Source organism: Alosa sapidissima, chromosome 16 (assembly GCF_018492685.1).
Source record: "Alosa sapidissima isolate fAloSap1 chromosome 16, fAloSap1.pri, whole genome shotgun sequence".
NCBI lineage: Eukaryota > Metazoa > Chordata > Actinopteri > Clupeiformes > Clupeidae > Alosa > Alosa sapidissima.
Genome location: NC_055972.1, coordinates 21,797,239 through 21,811,411, shown reverse-complemented (window position 1 = coordinate 21,811,411; position 14,173 = coordinate 21,797,239). Strand labels below are relative to the sequence as shown.

The following is a 14,173-nucleotide window of genomic DNA, read 5'->3' as shown; positions in this document are numbered from 1 at the left end:
ATTCGCATGTAGTTTAATGTAATTATGAAACCAAACTGTAATAAACATGTATGTATAGCCTATTAGAATAATACACAGTATTCAGCAGCTGTAGAAACTGGATTTCATAGTTTATCTCATCTAACTCAAATGTAGACACACATGCGCATTGCGCACACATACACACACACACACACACAGACATACATACATATCTTCACACACATAATCACAGTATATGGGAAGTAGCATATATTAACATGATATCACATTCACAATATACTTTACATAACATTACTTACAGTATTAAAAACTCAATCCATCCTACTCTAACTTTGTTGTAAGCTTTCAATATGTTATATCATTATATTATTCTTAGTGTATAAATCAGTTGACTTAAATATGATACAAGAGCTCCACAGATATTTAGGAATCTCCATCAGAGTCATACTTCGTGGGAAGGCCAAGCATATTGGAGAGACTTATTGATATTTTTTTATTCTCATCCTTTCCAGACATGTTAATCACAGGGATGCTTTTGTCACATTCGGGCTTTGTCACTTTGAATGTTCCTCGTTTGACTTTTGTTGGGCTATCACCATCTCCATTTACTTCAATGTTCAATGCTGGGGCACTGAAACTGACCTCTGTTGGTGGGGAGACCTCAAGGGAGGGCGCATTCACTTGAGCTCCTACAGGGGATGAATCATCCAGGCTTCTGTCTAATGATGACCGTGAAGCAAATAATCTCAACCTTTCTTTGATGTCAATTGGTCCGGTTTGCTGCCCCTGGCTATTCAGACTAGGAGTACTGATTCCTCTAATCAGGGTTTTCAATTCAGGATTAACAGGGTCACTGTGCAGGTCTACAGCTCCAGGGAACTCCAATGCTTTCTGAATGGTGCATTGTGGTAGTCTGTGTGTTTTGAACAATGGTATATCTCCCTCTGGCAATTTAATGTCAGTGCCTACATCTCCATCTACCTCAACATCAGGGCCTTCTTCTCCTCTTCTAAACAGCCTCTTGAGAGTGTGGAATTTGGACTTTGGCTTTGATGCATCAACACTGACATCAGGTGCATCCACATCAATCTCAGGGCCCTTGATATCAGCACTGACCTCAGTTTTGACTTCTGGAGCAGTAAGGTCTGCCTCAACTTTGGGAACATCAACATCCACTTCAGGTGCTTTCACATCCACATCCACATCAGGCCGTTTCACCCTTGGGGTTGATAAACCAAATTTAGGCAATTTGAAATGGGGCATTTTGAATTTTCCTGAAGGGGGATCGACATCCAGGTCTGGAACTTTCAAGTCCACATCTGGACCCTCAGTGTCTGCCTTGAAATCTGGTGTTTTCAAGTCTGTATCAACGTTGACATCAGGAACATTAAGATCTACTTTAGGGGCTTTGACATCCATATTTGGCAAGTTCAGATGAACATCTGGAGCAGTGATACTACCCTCAAGTTTGGGTGCTGTGATATCTGGAGCTGTCAAGTCAAGACTAGGCCCATCAGCTGTAACTGTTGGGGCATCAAGTGATGGAACATTAATGTCTGGTACATTAACACTGGGTGTTTTCACCTTTGGTCCTGTTAGATTGAATTTAGGTAGCTTAAAGTGAGGCATTTTTATTTTACTTGAAGTAGCTTCAACATCTATACTTGGAGCCTTCAAATCTACATCTGGTCCTGTAAGATCTGCTTTTGGCACACTTACACTACTGTCAATCTTTGGTGCAGAGATATTCAGGTCTGGTGCTTTTAGATCCACATCTGGCGTAGTAAGGTCTGCTTTAGGTAATGTTAAACCTACATTAGGGGCATCAAGTCCTGCCTCAATTTTTGGTAGGGAGACATCCAAGTCTGGTGTATCTACATCTACATTAGCCTTTGGTCCAGACACTTTTGGCCATTTAATTTGAGGCAATTTGAATTTCCCTGATGGAACATCAATGTCAGCTTCTGGTGCTTTGAGATTTACCTCTGGTGCTTTCAGACTTGCATCTGGTAGGTTAACATTTAGGGCTGGAGCGTTTAGATCTCCCTTGATTTTTGGTGCAGAAAGGTTGAGGTCAGGTGCTTTGAGATTGACATCTGGGACATTAAGATCTGCTTTGGGCAAATTTATATCAACTTCAGGAGCATCAAGTCCCGCTTCAACCTTTGGTAGGGAGACATCCAAATCTGGTGTCTTTACATCTACACTAGCCTTTGGTCCAGACACTTTTGGCCATTTAATTTGAGGCAATTTGAATTTCCCTGATGGAACATCAATGTCAGCTTCTGGTGCTTTGAGATTTACCTCTGGTGCTTTCAGACTTGCATCTGGTAGGTTAACATTTAGGGCTGGAGCGTTTAGATCTCCCTTGATTTTTGGTGCAGAAAGGTTGAGGTCAGGTGCTTTGAGATTGACATCTGGGACATTAAGATCTGCTTTGGGCAAATTTATATCGACTTCAGGAGCATCAAGTCCCGCTTCAACTTTTGGTAGGGAGACATCCAAGTCTGGTGTATCTACATCTACACTAGCCTTTGGTCCAGACACTTTTGGCCATTTAATTTGAGGCAATTTGAATTTCCCTGATGGAACATCAATGTCAGCTTCTGGTGCTTTGAGATTTACCTCTGGTGCTTTCAGACTTGCATCTGGTAGGTTAACATTTAGGGCTGGAGCGTTTAGATCTCCCTTGATTTTTGGTGCAGAAAGGTTGAGGTCAGGTGCTTTGAGATTGACATCTGGGACATTAAGATCTGCTTTGGGCAAATTTATATCGACTTCAGGAGCATCAAGTCCCGCTTCAACTTTTGGTAGGGAGACATCCAAGTCTGGTGTATCTACATCTACACTAGCCTTTGGTCCAGACACTTTTGGCCATTTAATTTGAGGCAATTTGAATTTCCCTGATGGAACATCAATGTCAGCTTCTGGTGCTTTGAGATTTACCTCTGGTGCTTTCAGACTTGCATCTGGTAGGTTAACATTTAGGGCTGGAGCGTTTAGATCTCCCTTGATTTTTGGTGCAGAAAGGTTGAGGTCAGGTGCTTTGAGATTGACATCTGGGACATTAAGATCTGCTTTGGGCAAATTTATATCAACTTCAGGAGCATCAAGTCTCGCTTCAACCTTTGGTAGGGAGACATCCAAATCTGGTGTCTTTACATCTACACTAGCCTTTGGTCCAGACACTTTTGGCCATTTAATTTGAGGCAATTTGAATTTCCCTGATGGAACATCAATGTCAGCTTCTGGTGCTTTGAGATTTACCTCTGGTGCTTTCAGACTTGCATCTGGTAGGTTAACATTTAGGGCTGGAGCGTTTAGATCTCCCTTGATTTTTGGTGCAGAAAGGTTGAGGTCAGGTGCTTTGAGATTGACATCTGGGACATTAAGATCTGCTTTGGGCAAATTTATATCAACTTCAGGAGCATCAAGTCTCGCTTCAACTTTTGGTAGGGAGACATCCAAGTCTGGTGTATCTACATCTACATTAGCCTTTGGTCCAGACACTTTTGGCCATTTAATTTGAGGCAATTTGAATTTCCCTGATGGAACATCAATGTCAGCTTCTGGTGCTTTGAGATTTACCTCTGGTGCTTTTAGACTTGCATCTGGTAGGTTAACATTTAGGGCTGGAGCGTTTAGATCTCCCTTGATTTTTGGTGCAGAAAGGTTGAGGTCAGGTGCTTTGAGATTGACATCTGGGACATTAAGATCTGCTTTGGGCAAATGTATATCAACTTCAGGAGCATCAAGTCCCGCCTCAACCTTTGGTAGGGAGACATCCAAATCTGGTGTCTTTACATCTGCATCAACATCAATGTCAGGTGTTTTAACTTTTGACAGGTTGAATTTTGGCCATTTAATTGGGGGCAGCTTGAACTTGCCTGATGGGGCATCAAGGTCAACTTCTGGTGCTTTTAGATCCACTTTTGGTGCTTCAAGGCTTGCATCAGGTAGATTAACATCCAGGGTCGGAGCATTGAGGTCACCTTTAATATTTGGTGCAGAGAGGCTGAGGTCTGGAGATTTGAGGTCCACATCAGGTACTGTAAGGTCTGCCTTAGGCAGAGCTATATCTCCATCAGGCAGGTCAAGTCCCGCTTCAAGATGAGGTGCCTTTACATCAGCATCAACTTCCAGGCTTGGTGTTTTGGGTTTTAAGAGGTTCAGTTTAGGCTTCTTCCAGTTCCACTTGGATTTTGGGGGATCAATGTTGACATCAGGCACGTTGAGATCAACATCAGGGCCATCAATGTCTGCATTTGGAAGGCTTACATTGACATCTGGTGTTTCAAGATTTGGAGCTTTAATGTCAGCATCAACATCGATATCAGGAGTGGTCACTTTTGGCTTGATTTTGAAGTTTGGCTTTTTTAGAGTGGGAAATTTTATCTTCCCTGATGGAGCGTTTACCTCAACATCAGGAGCTTTGAGATCCACATCTGGACCATTTATGTCAGCTGATGGTAATTTCACATCAACATCAGGCGTGTTCACATCAGCTTTAATCTTTGGTGCTGAAAGGTCCAAGTCTGGTGTTGTAACATCTGCATCAATATCCACATCTGGTCCTTTAATTTTCCTAAACTTGGGTTTCTTCATTTTTAGCCATTTGAACTTGCTTGATTGTGAATCAATGTCAACATCTGGACCATCAATTTCAGCTTTGGGCAGATTCACCTCTGCATCTGGTATATCCAAATCAGCTTTAACTGTTGGCCCAGAAACGTCAATGTCTGAGGTTTCTATCTTAGGTCGAGGGTGACCCCACTTTGGCTTTGGAAGTGTGAACCATTTGAACTTCCCTGATGGGGGCTCAATGTCAACATCTGGGGTATCTATATCCAGATTTGGGCCCTCAAGTTCAGCTTTTGGTAAGGTGACATCAACATCTGGAGGTTGAAGATTGAGCTTTGGTGTGTCGACATTTGCACTGATGCTTGGGCCTGTCAAAGTTGCGTCTGGGGTTGTAACTTGTGGCTTTTTTGTTGACGATTTGAAATTTGGCATTTTAAACTTAGGGGCCTTATATTTCAGCCCGTTGCTGTTGACTTCTGGTGGGTCCACATTAACAGACACATCTGGGGATTCAACTGATGGTGCTGAGACACTAAGCTCAGGGCTCTGAACAGTACCATCCAAGCCTGCTCCTTTTAATTGGGGTCCCGACATGCCTATTGTTGGCATGGTAAATTTTGCACCACCATCAATTCCGTTCAATGAAGGTCCATTGAGCTGCAAAAACAAAAAGGGTGACAATGGGAAATAAGTCAAACCTTTAAAAACAAACAATATATGTCTGACAAGTTTTAGGAAGAGTATGTAGGCCTACCCATTACTTGAGGAGGAAAAAATACAGCCACTTACATCACCATCAAGCACGATGCTGGATTTGGTTTTAACCTCAAGTTTGTCATCATAGGGCACGAGGATCTTCAACAACTTTAAAGCATCATCTTTGGCAAGATGGTCCAAGTGAATGGTAGCAGCAACAATCTGATCATCTATATGGAGATAGAGAAGCCAAGAATGATATTAAAACATAATAATAAACATCAAAAATATCAAAAATACATGTGAATGGCACTGACTAACACCATCAGCAAGGGCAAGATGGGCAACATTGCACATGGAGGATCCAAAGGAGTCACTCAAAAGCATAAATAGGTTCCACTCTACCTTCATTCAGGCCAATCTTCCTGGCAAAGGAAGGGTTTTTCCCTACAGAGATGATCTTTTCTCCAAGGTCCATGTTTCCTAGGGTCACATCCGCTGAGATGCTTTTCCCTTTCATTTCCCCGTTCTGAAGAGACCAATCAAGAAAACACAATCACTGCAGATTAATATTTACAAAGATATGCACTGTACACTGAGTAAGTACATATTCATAGATTTAAAAGACAACCAGGGCTGGAATTTCATTGCCCCTTGCGTTGGCCGTGATGCCCCTTAAAAATCGTATGTTCACAGGCCACTGTGGCCTTGGTGCCCTGTATGACTACTTCCCCCTCTTTCCATATTCTGCTTAGTATCCGACTGATGCAGCGATTTTAACAAATTAATTTAGTTTTTTGATGTGGTGGAGAAAGTGACAGCGCATGGCAAGAAAAATCCAACATTCAGCAGCCAGAAGACAAGGCAAGAAATTTAAATATTAGCAGTGCCGATTCAGATGTCCAAGAGGCCCTAAGTTAAATCCCGCTAAGGGGCCCTCCTACCTAAATTCTGAGGGCCGAAATGTAATGCTTCCAATACAATCATCCCAGCCCATTTTGGATGTCTACGGAAGTTACCAAATATAGTGTTTTTCCCCATAAAGGACCTTCACAGCTAAATGCCCAGTTTTAGGGTCTGGGCTGCTTGCTTTTGATACTTGCTGTACATATCCCAGTACAAAAAATAACTGTTTTTTTTTTAGTACAGTTCAGTTATACTACAGTAGGCTATAGTGCAGTAGCCTAGTATTTTCATGTCCAAAATACTGCATTTCTACAGTAAAGTACAGTACTATGCAGTTTTTTGTGTCCAAAATACTGCATTTCCTACATAAGAACTACAAATATTTCCTCCAAACTGTTTTGATACTCAGAAATCTGCAGTTTGAGACTTGAAGTAATACTGTTATTTTTTTGTAAGGGTCTGATTGTGCTGATGTAGCCTGATGGCTGAGGCTGACTGTTCTTCACCTGTGTCTACTGTAGTAGGCTACTTGCCAAAGACATACAGTAGGGCACTGAACTGGCTCCCCCTGATTCCTTTCAATATTTTTTCGAACATAGACTACTTTAAACAATCATTTTAATACTTCATACAAGTCTAATATACGACGTGCATCTATTGTCCAGTATGCAGCACAGCAAATCAAAGTTAATACTTTAGGCACTTTCCATTTTGCATACATTCAGTTGTAGGTTTAAACCAACTAAAGCTTGACTGAAATATTGTACAACTATTTACTTCTTTTGAAAATGTATGGGAAGTTTCATCCCGAGCTGCACGTTATGAACGCATTTAAAAATGTGATTATTTTTTTTTTAAATGTAGCCAGTCGCCCGCATTCAAAACACAGAATATGCGCAGAACCGATCCAAGTCCTGATGTGGCCCTAAGCGGAATTTGATTTGTGGGCCCCCCTACTACCTTATCACCACCAGTAATATTAAATATTGTCAATGCTTAATCATTCACATCACTGGTGATATATACAGTGAGGCTCATACGTTTTTGAACCCATGCTAAAGTTGACTAAAAAGAGGAATATAAAATCATCAAATTGATCTTAATGCCTTAAGTAAAAAAATTAGGAAATATCCAACCTTTAAGGACACCAATTTTCTTTGTGAATGAATAATATATCATAAATAAATAAATGTTCTTCCTTAAAATACAGGGGTCATAAGTATTCGCAATATATATATATATATATATATATATATATATATATATAAAAATAAATGTTAAATATAGCTTAAATATCGGTAAATATTAAAATCAGATGATTTACAGTTCTATGTAGGCTAATATGTCATGTTTCATGGTTTCATGTTTTTGTAATGTTTCATTCAGTGATACAGGTCTACAGCTGTTAATAGACTAAATTCAACTTTGATCATTATAATGTAGCCTACTGTAAGCTATAGTTAAAGGGACACCAGGCAACGTTTTCGTGTTAATTACTCATCTTTGTAAGTCGGTATATGGTTAAATGACTCATTACAGGGCGAATGAAGACTCTCACCCGCCCCTACTGCCTGTAGGAAGAATATCCCGCTTGCAAGTTCAGTGTATCATACCCGCCGACCGAAGCAGGATCAGTTTACAGTTTACAGTTGACGGAAGATGCAAAGAAAAGGAAAAGAGCTTCAGACCGAGCGAGGGGGAGTTTCGTAGGGAAAAAGCATCAGGCTTGCCTGGTGTCCCTTTAACTTTGGCCTTGGTGCCCTGACGTGTGGCCTTTGTGCCCCCCGCCAAATATGCCCAACCAAAGGCCAAGTGGCCTTGCCCCTAAAATAATGAAATTCCAGGCCTGCATACAACACTTGGACACAAGCCACTAAAAATTATATATTTTTAAAGTGTCTATTCAAATAGACATTTGATTATTATAATGTAAGACTATATTATCAACAGTTCTTACTGTACTTACCATTTTCACTCAGAGCTTTTTACAACTGCATATCATTAAAAGGCCGCATTCATTAAAACCTGGAAGAGAGGAAGGAAAGGATTATTTCACTCTGACCATCTGCATGGCTTTGGACATATTCAGCAGAACTAAATGTAAATAGATATCTATCCAACCAGATAGCACTACATACATGACATATCATGTTCCCACATATCAATCAAAACCAATATAATAACGGATGTACTTTAGCCATTCTCTCTTTGAGGCACATACTTAGACCCACTCACAGTCACCAGAAATCAATGAAGGTAATCTGCCAAAATATGTGGTTATACATGTGGTTTGTCACCCGACAACACAAATGTTGGCTTTAATCCCTGAACAATTGAAACTGGCGCGGCTCAGGGATGGGTGTACTGTATGATTACTCAATCTATGAGTGTTTGTGCTGTAGTAATGTATGCATTGTTCAGCTTCTGAGGCAGAAACCTTTTTTTAAACTGTCCTAAACTAAACTAGGTCTTTATGTCTTGACAAGTCAGCGTTCTCCTTCATTTTATGGTTATCTGCTTTATGACTGAATGCATATATATATATATATATATATTCCTCTTGCAGTGTCTTCTGTCCACTGATAGAACTGTTTTGTTTGTTTGATGGACTGGTTTTCCAAAAAGCCAAAGTAAGGTAAAAAGTAAGTTGTCCAAATTAATTGCAGTTTCCTCTTACTAACTATCAAGGGTTAGAACCAAAGCATCCAACACTAAATTCTTGGCCAAATCTCTAATTTCAAATGTGACACAGCCATAAAACTCACAGACAAAACTTGGCTTGCATACACACAGACAAACCATACAAAAGCACAACACACACACACACACGCACACACACAGAAACATAGTCAAACACCCACGCAGCACATCATGCCTCTGGCATCTATGGTATGGCCTTCTGGCAGAACAAGAATGGCCGGAAACCAGTCAGTCAGGATGCTCGGTGGCTCACGTGGGCTCTACCTATGCAGCCCTCTCAACACAAATACATACCTCTCCTTTGAAACACACTCTCTCACCCTCACAACAATCACACACCCAAAGAGGCTGAGTGGCCAGCCTGCAGGACACACCAAGCCAGGCGAATATTCTTGAGCCCCTCCTGTCATCTGCATGTCAATCAAGGGTGTGGCAGGGCAGTGAGAGTGATGAAACTATATCAACAGTATCGATTTAAAGTGCCTGCCTTTGTTACTGACCCTCTTTCAGAGAGAGGATGGGCAAGTTGGGCAAGGATGTTTACGTTTAGGGAGAAGAGGCACTCGACACTCAAACAGGGTGCAACGTGTTGGCAGGGAGCTTGAAAGTCAAGCACAAAAAAACAAAACAAAAACTATCGATACCACAAGAGCCATCAATGGTTCAGCAGGTTCACTTGGGTTTCAGCTGCTAGTGTTGAATGCATACAGTAGCTAGTTACAATTACAAGAGTCTTTATTGTCCCATAGGGACAATCATTTCCACACATTTTCCATTTCCCAAGAGGCTAGACAAGAAAGGGTTGTAGAAAAAGATCTTCTTCATCCATCAATGCACCATATCCACACATGTGTGTTCACATACACCCACAAAACCTTTAACCATTTCTGCTTTTTTACTTAATACAAAATATGGCAATGTGTAACTGTACACTTCAGGATTGAGATTTAGAAACTGAGGCTGTTTCCTGAGTTTTACTAATGTCCCAGTCACAAAAATAACATGGTAACGCTAGGAACAAATACAACAATATGTAGCGTGTCTCCCACGAAACCCCACAGTCTACCATCGCAGCCTGAATGTTACAACCGCTGGATAAAAGCATAAATTCATAAAGAATGTTAGATCAAACTTTACTTTGATAGTCCGCCCATAGACTATCCACAGATGTTCAGATTATCAAGAATCTGTTTGTTTATATTCTATTAACTACAATTCATAGGTAGGGTTAAGTTTAGGGGTTACAGTAGATTTGGTTAAGGTCACGTTCAGTAATTGTTCAACAACAATTTTACATACTGAATCTCAACAAATGATCTTTTAAGCCTCCATGGGCTGACTATATATGTAAAGTGTTACAAAATGTATTTCACGGATTTCAAGAAGCTCACGAAATGGCCTGGTATATTCTGCCAACAACACACATGCATATGAAACACATTTTAGAATATTTCAGATAGTAATACAGATTTAATTTTGAAATCACACATTGATAGCTCTGAAGCAATATCAAAGGCAAAATAAACTACTAATCGCCTAACATGAAAGATCCTTTCAGTCAACTTACACAAAATCATCATTAGTTACACTGAGACTTATTACTGAGCAGCTTGTAGGCAGTGGGTTCACAGCCTTTCAAAGCATGGACTCACCATCTGATGCTGTAGGGGCCTGTTGTCTCCTCTGAACTCCAGTGATTCTGACTCTCTTGATGAATCGCACTGTTAAATGCCTTCACACACACCACCGGAGCCAAACAAACAGGTTAGGCAGCAACGGGCCAGCCCACCTATCTACCTGTCATACACTCTGTCAAATAGGCACATAGCACACACGCACACACACAAGCTGCTGTTCACCGAAACCTACTGATCAGACACAGACACACACACACACACACACACAGAGGTGAGAGGTAGAGAAAAAAAGTAAGACTGCTCACAACAGGCTAAACAAGGTTTCTACACTGAAGCATATTGAATGAGAGGTTGCAAAACCTTCAGATAAGAGAAGGCCATTCATGTCCAGGCACAATGACACATGTGTTCAAGACAAAATGACATGAACTACTGGAAATCACTGCGATTATCATCAAGCTTCTCAAGTATTTGTGATGATGACCTGTCTGATAGAAGACCTGAAAAGAAAGCAATGAAGATAGAACTCAATGTGGTATACAGTGAAGCACTCATTTAGGAGCAATCACTATCATCATGATTGTCATTATAATGTCATTATGATGATTAATATCACCCAATAATGGTCAACTTTGATCATACCTGGCTTCAAGGGATTTTTACTTTTGTCAGCAGGCACATAAAAATGTGACTCTAACAAAGTGTGAATCAATCTACATATACAATAGATAGATAGATACTTTATTGATCCCCAGGGGAAATTCAAGGTCACAGTAGCATACAGACAACACACACACACACACACATTCACTAACAGCAGAAAGTAATTAAAAGTATATAATATAAAAACACAACTAAGCAATAAGGACAGTAGAAGATAAATATATACTAAATACTAAATATACTAAAATACAAATTATACTAAATAACACAATTCTAAAAAACAGTATCCACATAGTGGGTGATTAATCAAACAAGATGCGCTTGCAATGACTGAGGCAGGGACTGAGCCTGTGATTCTCTGTGCTTAAGGTAAGGTAAGGTGCTCTGTGTGTGTCAAAGTCCTCCACCAGGCCAACCAGTTTGCAATGTGTTCATAGAAAGATAATGTGGAATGCGGAAAAATAAAGTGACTCGGTCATCAGTGCCCATTTGTGTGATTAGTCAGTGGCTGTGTCCTGAGTAACTCTAAAACCCTGAGAGAAAAAGATAAATTAAGCATTTCTGATGTAAGAAAGTCATTTAACTTATTTGTATAACAGTGTTTGGTTGACCATTAACTAACATAAAACTAGTTGATGCACATAATAGGGTTATATTCAGACATCACTGTAATTCCATTTGCACATACACTATAAGGTTTAGGAAGGCTTCCCTACTTATTGCAATACCATTTATTATTATCTTGTACATTGTTATCTTTTATTATTATAAAACGTCAGTCATTTAAATCGATAGGAAAGAATGGCAATAAAGTGCTGACAGGATACAGTTGCTTCAGATAGTGGACAATAAAAGTGCTAGTTCAAAATTGCTTGATGGTGTTTTATGCCCCCAACGTCGTCTTCCAGGCAGCACTGCCACCGTCGACTTACAGGCACCTTATCCTAAACCTAACCCTAACCTTAACCCATGCCTAACCATAGCGCCTTCCAGGCAGCGCTGCCTTGAAGACAACGTTGGGGGCATAAAACACCAAGAAACGTTCAAAATCTCAGTGCACAGCCCTTCTTTTTCCAGGTGCTGATGGTGTGCAGTATAACAATTGAAAAGTCAAAAACTAGTATACATCGCACACTGGAGCATATATTTTTGCTGACTTTATTTGGCGTGAACAACGCATTTCGCAGTTTGCTTCTTCAGGTTCACCTAAAATTTCAATAAAAGTGCTCGTGTCTAGAATACACTTAAAAAATGATGCAGTAACTTTTTTCTAAACCTAACCCTAACTTGTCATGACAAAAACCGAATGACACTTGACAGAAGCAAGTGACGGAAGTGTTGTCTTGTTGTCTTGTCTACATTTATGACTTGTTTATAATGTTTATGACACATTCATGACAGTGTCATGTCACTCTTATGTAGATACCTTCAAGTAGCCTAGTGTAACCGATGATGCTAACACTGGCCATATGATGATATGGAATAATCCCCAAAGAGGCACGCAGCAGTAGGGCGCTGGTTCAGTTTCATGGGTTCAGCATTAAATGAAAGTGTTCAGGCCTCCTCCCTCTCATCTGCGTACCGCTCGAGGCCCTGGTCTCGTCTGATGAGGTGTCAGGAATGCATTACAAACACCACAAACGTACAGTGTTGCGGTGCTACAGGTGGCCAGTTCAACCATATCAGTCACCTTCATGGATAAGAGGAAATGTCAGACGTCAGTTTTGATTATCACCGTTATTTCACCGTCACACCACATGGACTTTTAGAGGTATATTCCTGAGATTTTCAACAGTCTAAGTTTAGAAATATATTGTTTGGGTGAATCATGACAGAGAAACTGCATCTGTTTAATCTGCCAAGAGTTGATTTTCTCACGACCACAGGATACTGAGCAATTGACACTAATTTAGCCTGGGTCACAGGGAAATCATGTTTATTTATTCAGCATAGTGAGTCTGACAGCTTGAAAAGACACTCAGTAGTTCATGCATGATACAATACTCCATCGTTCCTATAAGATTATGAATATTGGGGTATTCAGCTGTCAGTCTTTTATAGTCAATGCAGCACTTCAGAAAGGCCGAACATTTTTATATTCCGCTGATGTAAAGGATCAGTTACAATTTCAGTTACACTCACTTAGGCCATTTTCTGTAGAGTAGTATTAGGAGGTAGCATATAGATGAACTGTAGAGAACGCCAGATGTTTTTACACTAATAAATGAAAGTGATGGAGCTGAATGAATTTGTTTCTACATGCCCTCTGCCTTCATACCCTGCCTGAAGGAAGGACTTTAGAGAGGAGAGGGAAGAGAAAGAAAGAGAGAGAGAGAGAGAGAGAGAGAGAGAGAGAGAGAGAGAGAGACAGGTGGGGGTGTCTTTATTCATGTTTCAATTTGGTATCGCTGTCTAGGGCTCAAGCTTGAACATGCCCCCCTCATACTGTAATCACCTTTAATGAGATATCACAGGCAAAACCTGCTCAGCAAACAAAAGACGGCTCTGAGCACTGCAGTGGCAGCCAGCCGCAGGGTTTCTTGGCTTGCCCTGCTAATTGAACATGAGTATGGAACTAGTCTTGAAACTAGCCTGGAATCGTCGAAAGACACATGGGTCACAAATGAACAAAATTGAGAATCAGGCTAGCACAACATTTGTCAGATGGTGCGATGACAGCTTCCTTGACCTAAATGTGTCCAAAACTAAAGAATTAATCATAGACTTTAGGAAGCACAGTGAGGAACCAAAACCGAGTGTAATACACAATGAAGATGTTCAAATAGTCCAAACATATAAGTACTTAGGCACAGTGTTTGACCCGCAACTGAAATTCAGTGAGAACACTGATAGCATTATTAAGAGAGCAAACCAAAGAATATACTTACTGAGGAAGCTTAACTCTTTGGTGTCTGTAAACAAATTCTATGTACATTTTATCAAGCCTTCATTGAGAGTCTATTAACATTTTCTTTTATATGTTGGTTTAATGGACTGTCTGTGAAGGA

At 40.4% G+C, this 14,173-nt stretch overlaps 1 protein-coding gene across 2 annotated transcripts; it reads right to left on the bottom strand.

Moving 5' to 3' along the window:
• Positions 1 to 89: 89 nt before the first annotated feature.
• On the bottom strand, positions 90 to 10,595 carry si:ch211-125o16.4 (neuroblast differentiation-associated protein AHNAK). Of its 2 annotated transcripts, XM_042064951.1 has the most exons (6): positions 10,518 to 10,595; positions 8,132 to 8,190; positions 5,665 to 5,788; positions 5,353 to 5,489; positions 3,751 to 5,220; positions 90 to 3,108 (listed from the first exon to the last, which is right to left on the bottom strand). In XM_042064951.1, exons 2-6 carry the CDS (start codon positions 8,132 to 8,134, stop codon positions 406 to 408), a joined length of 4,437 nt encoding a protein of 1,478 aa, XP_041920885.1. In that variant the 5' UTR covers positions 8,135 to 8,190; positions 10,518 to 10,595; the 3' UTR covers positions 90 to 405. The 2 variants fall into 2 exon arrangements, with proteins under 2 accessions (XP_041920885.1, XP_041920883.1); XM_042064949.1 differs by having other exon boundaries at positions 90 to 5,220; positions 10,518 to 10,594.
• Between the last annotated feature and the right edge of the window lie 3,578 nt (positions 10,596 to 14,173).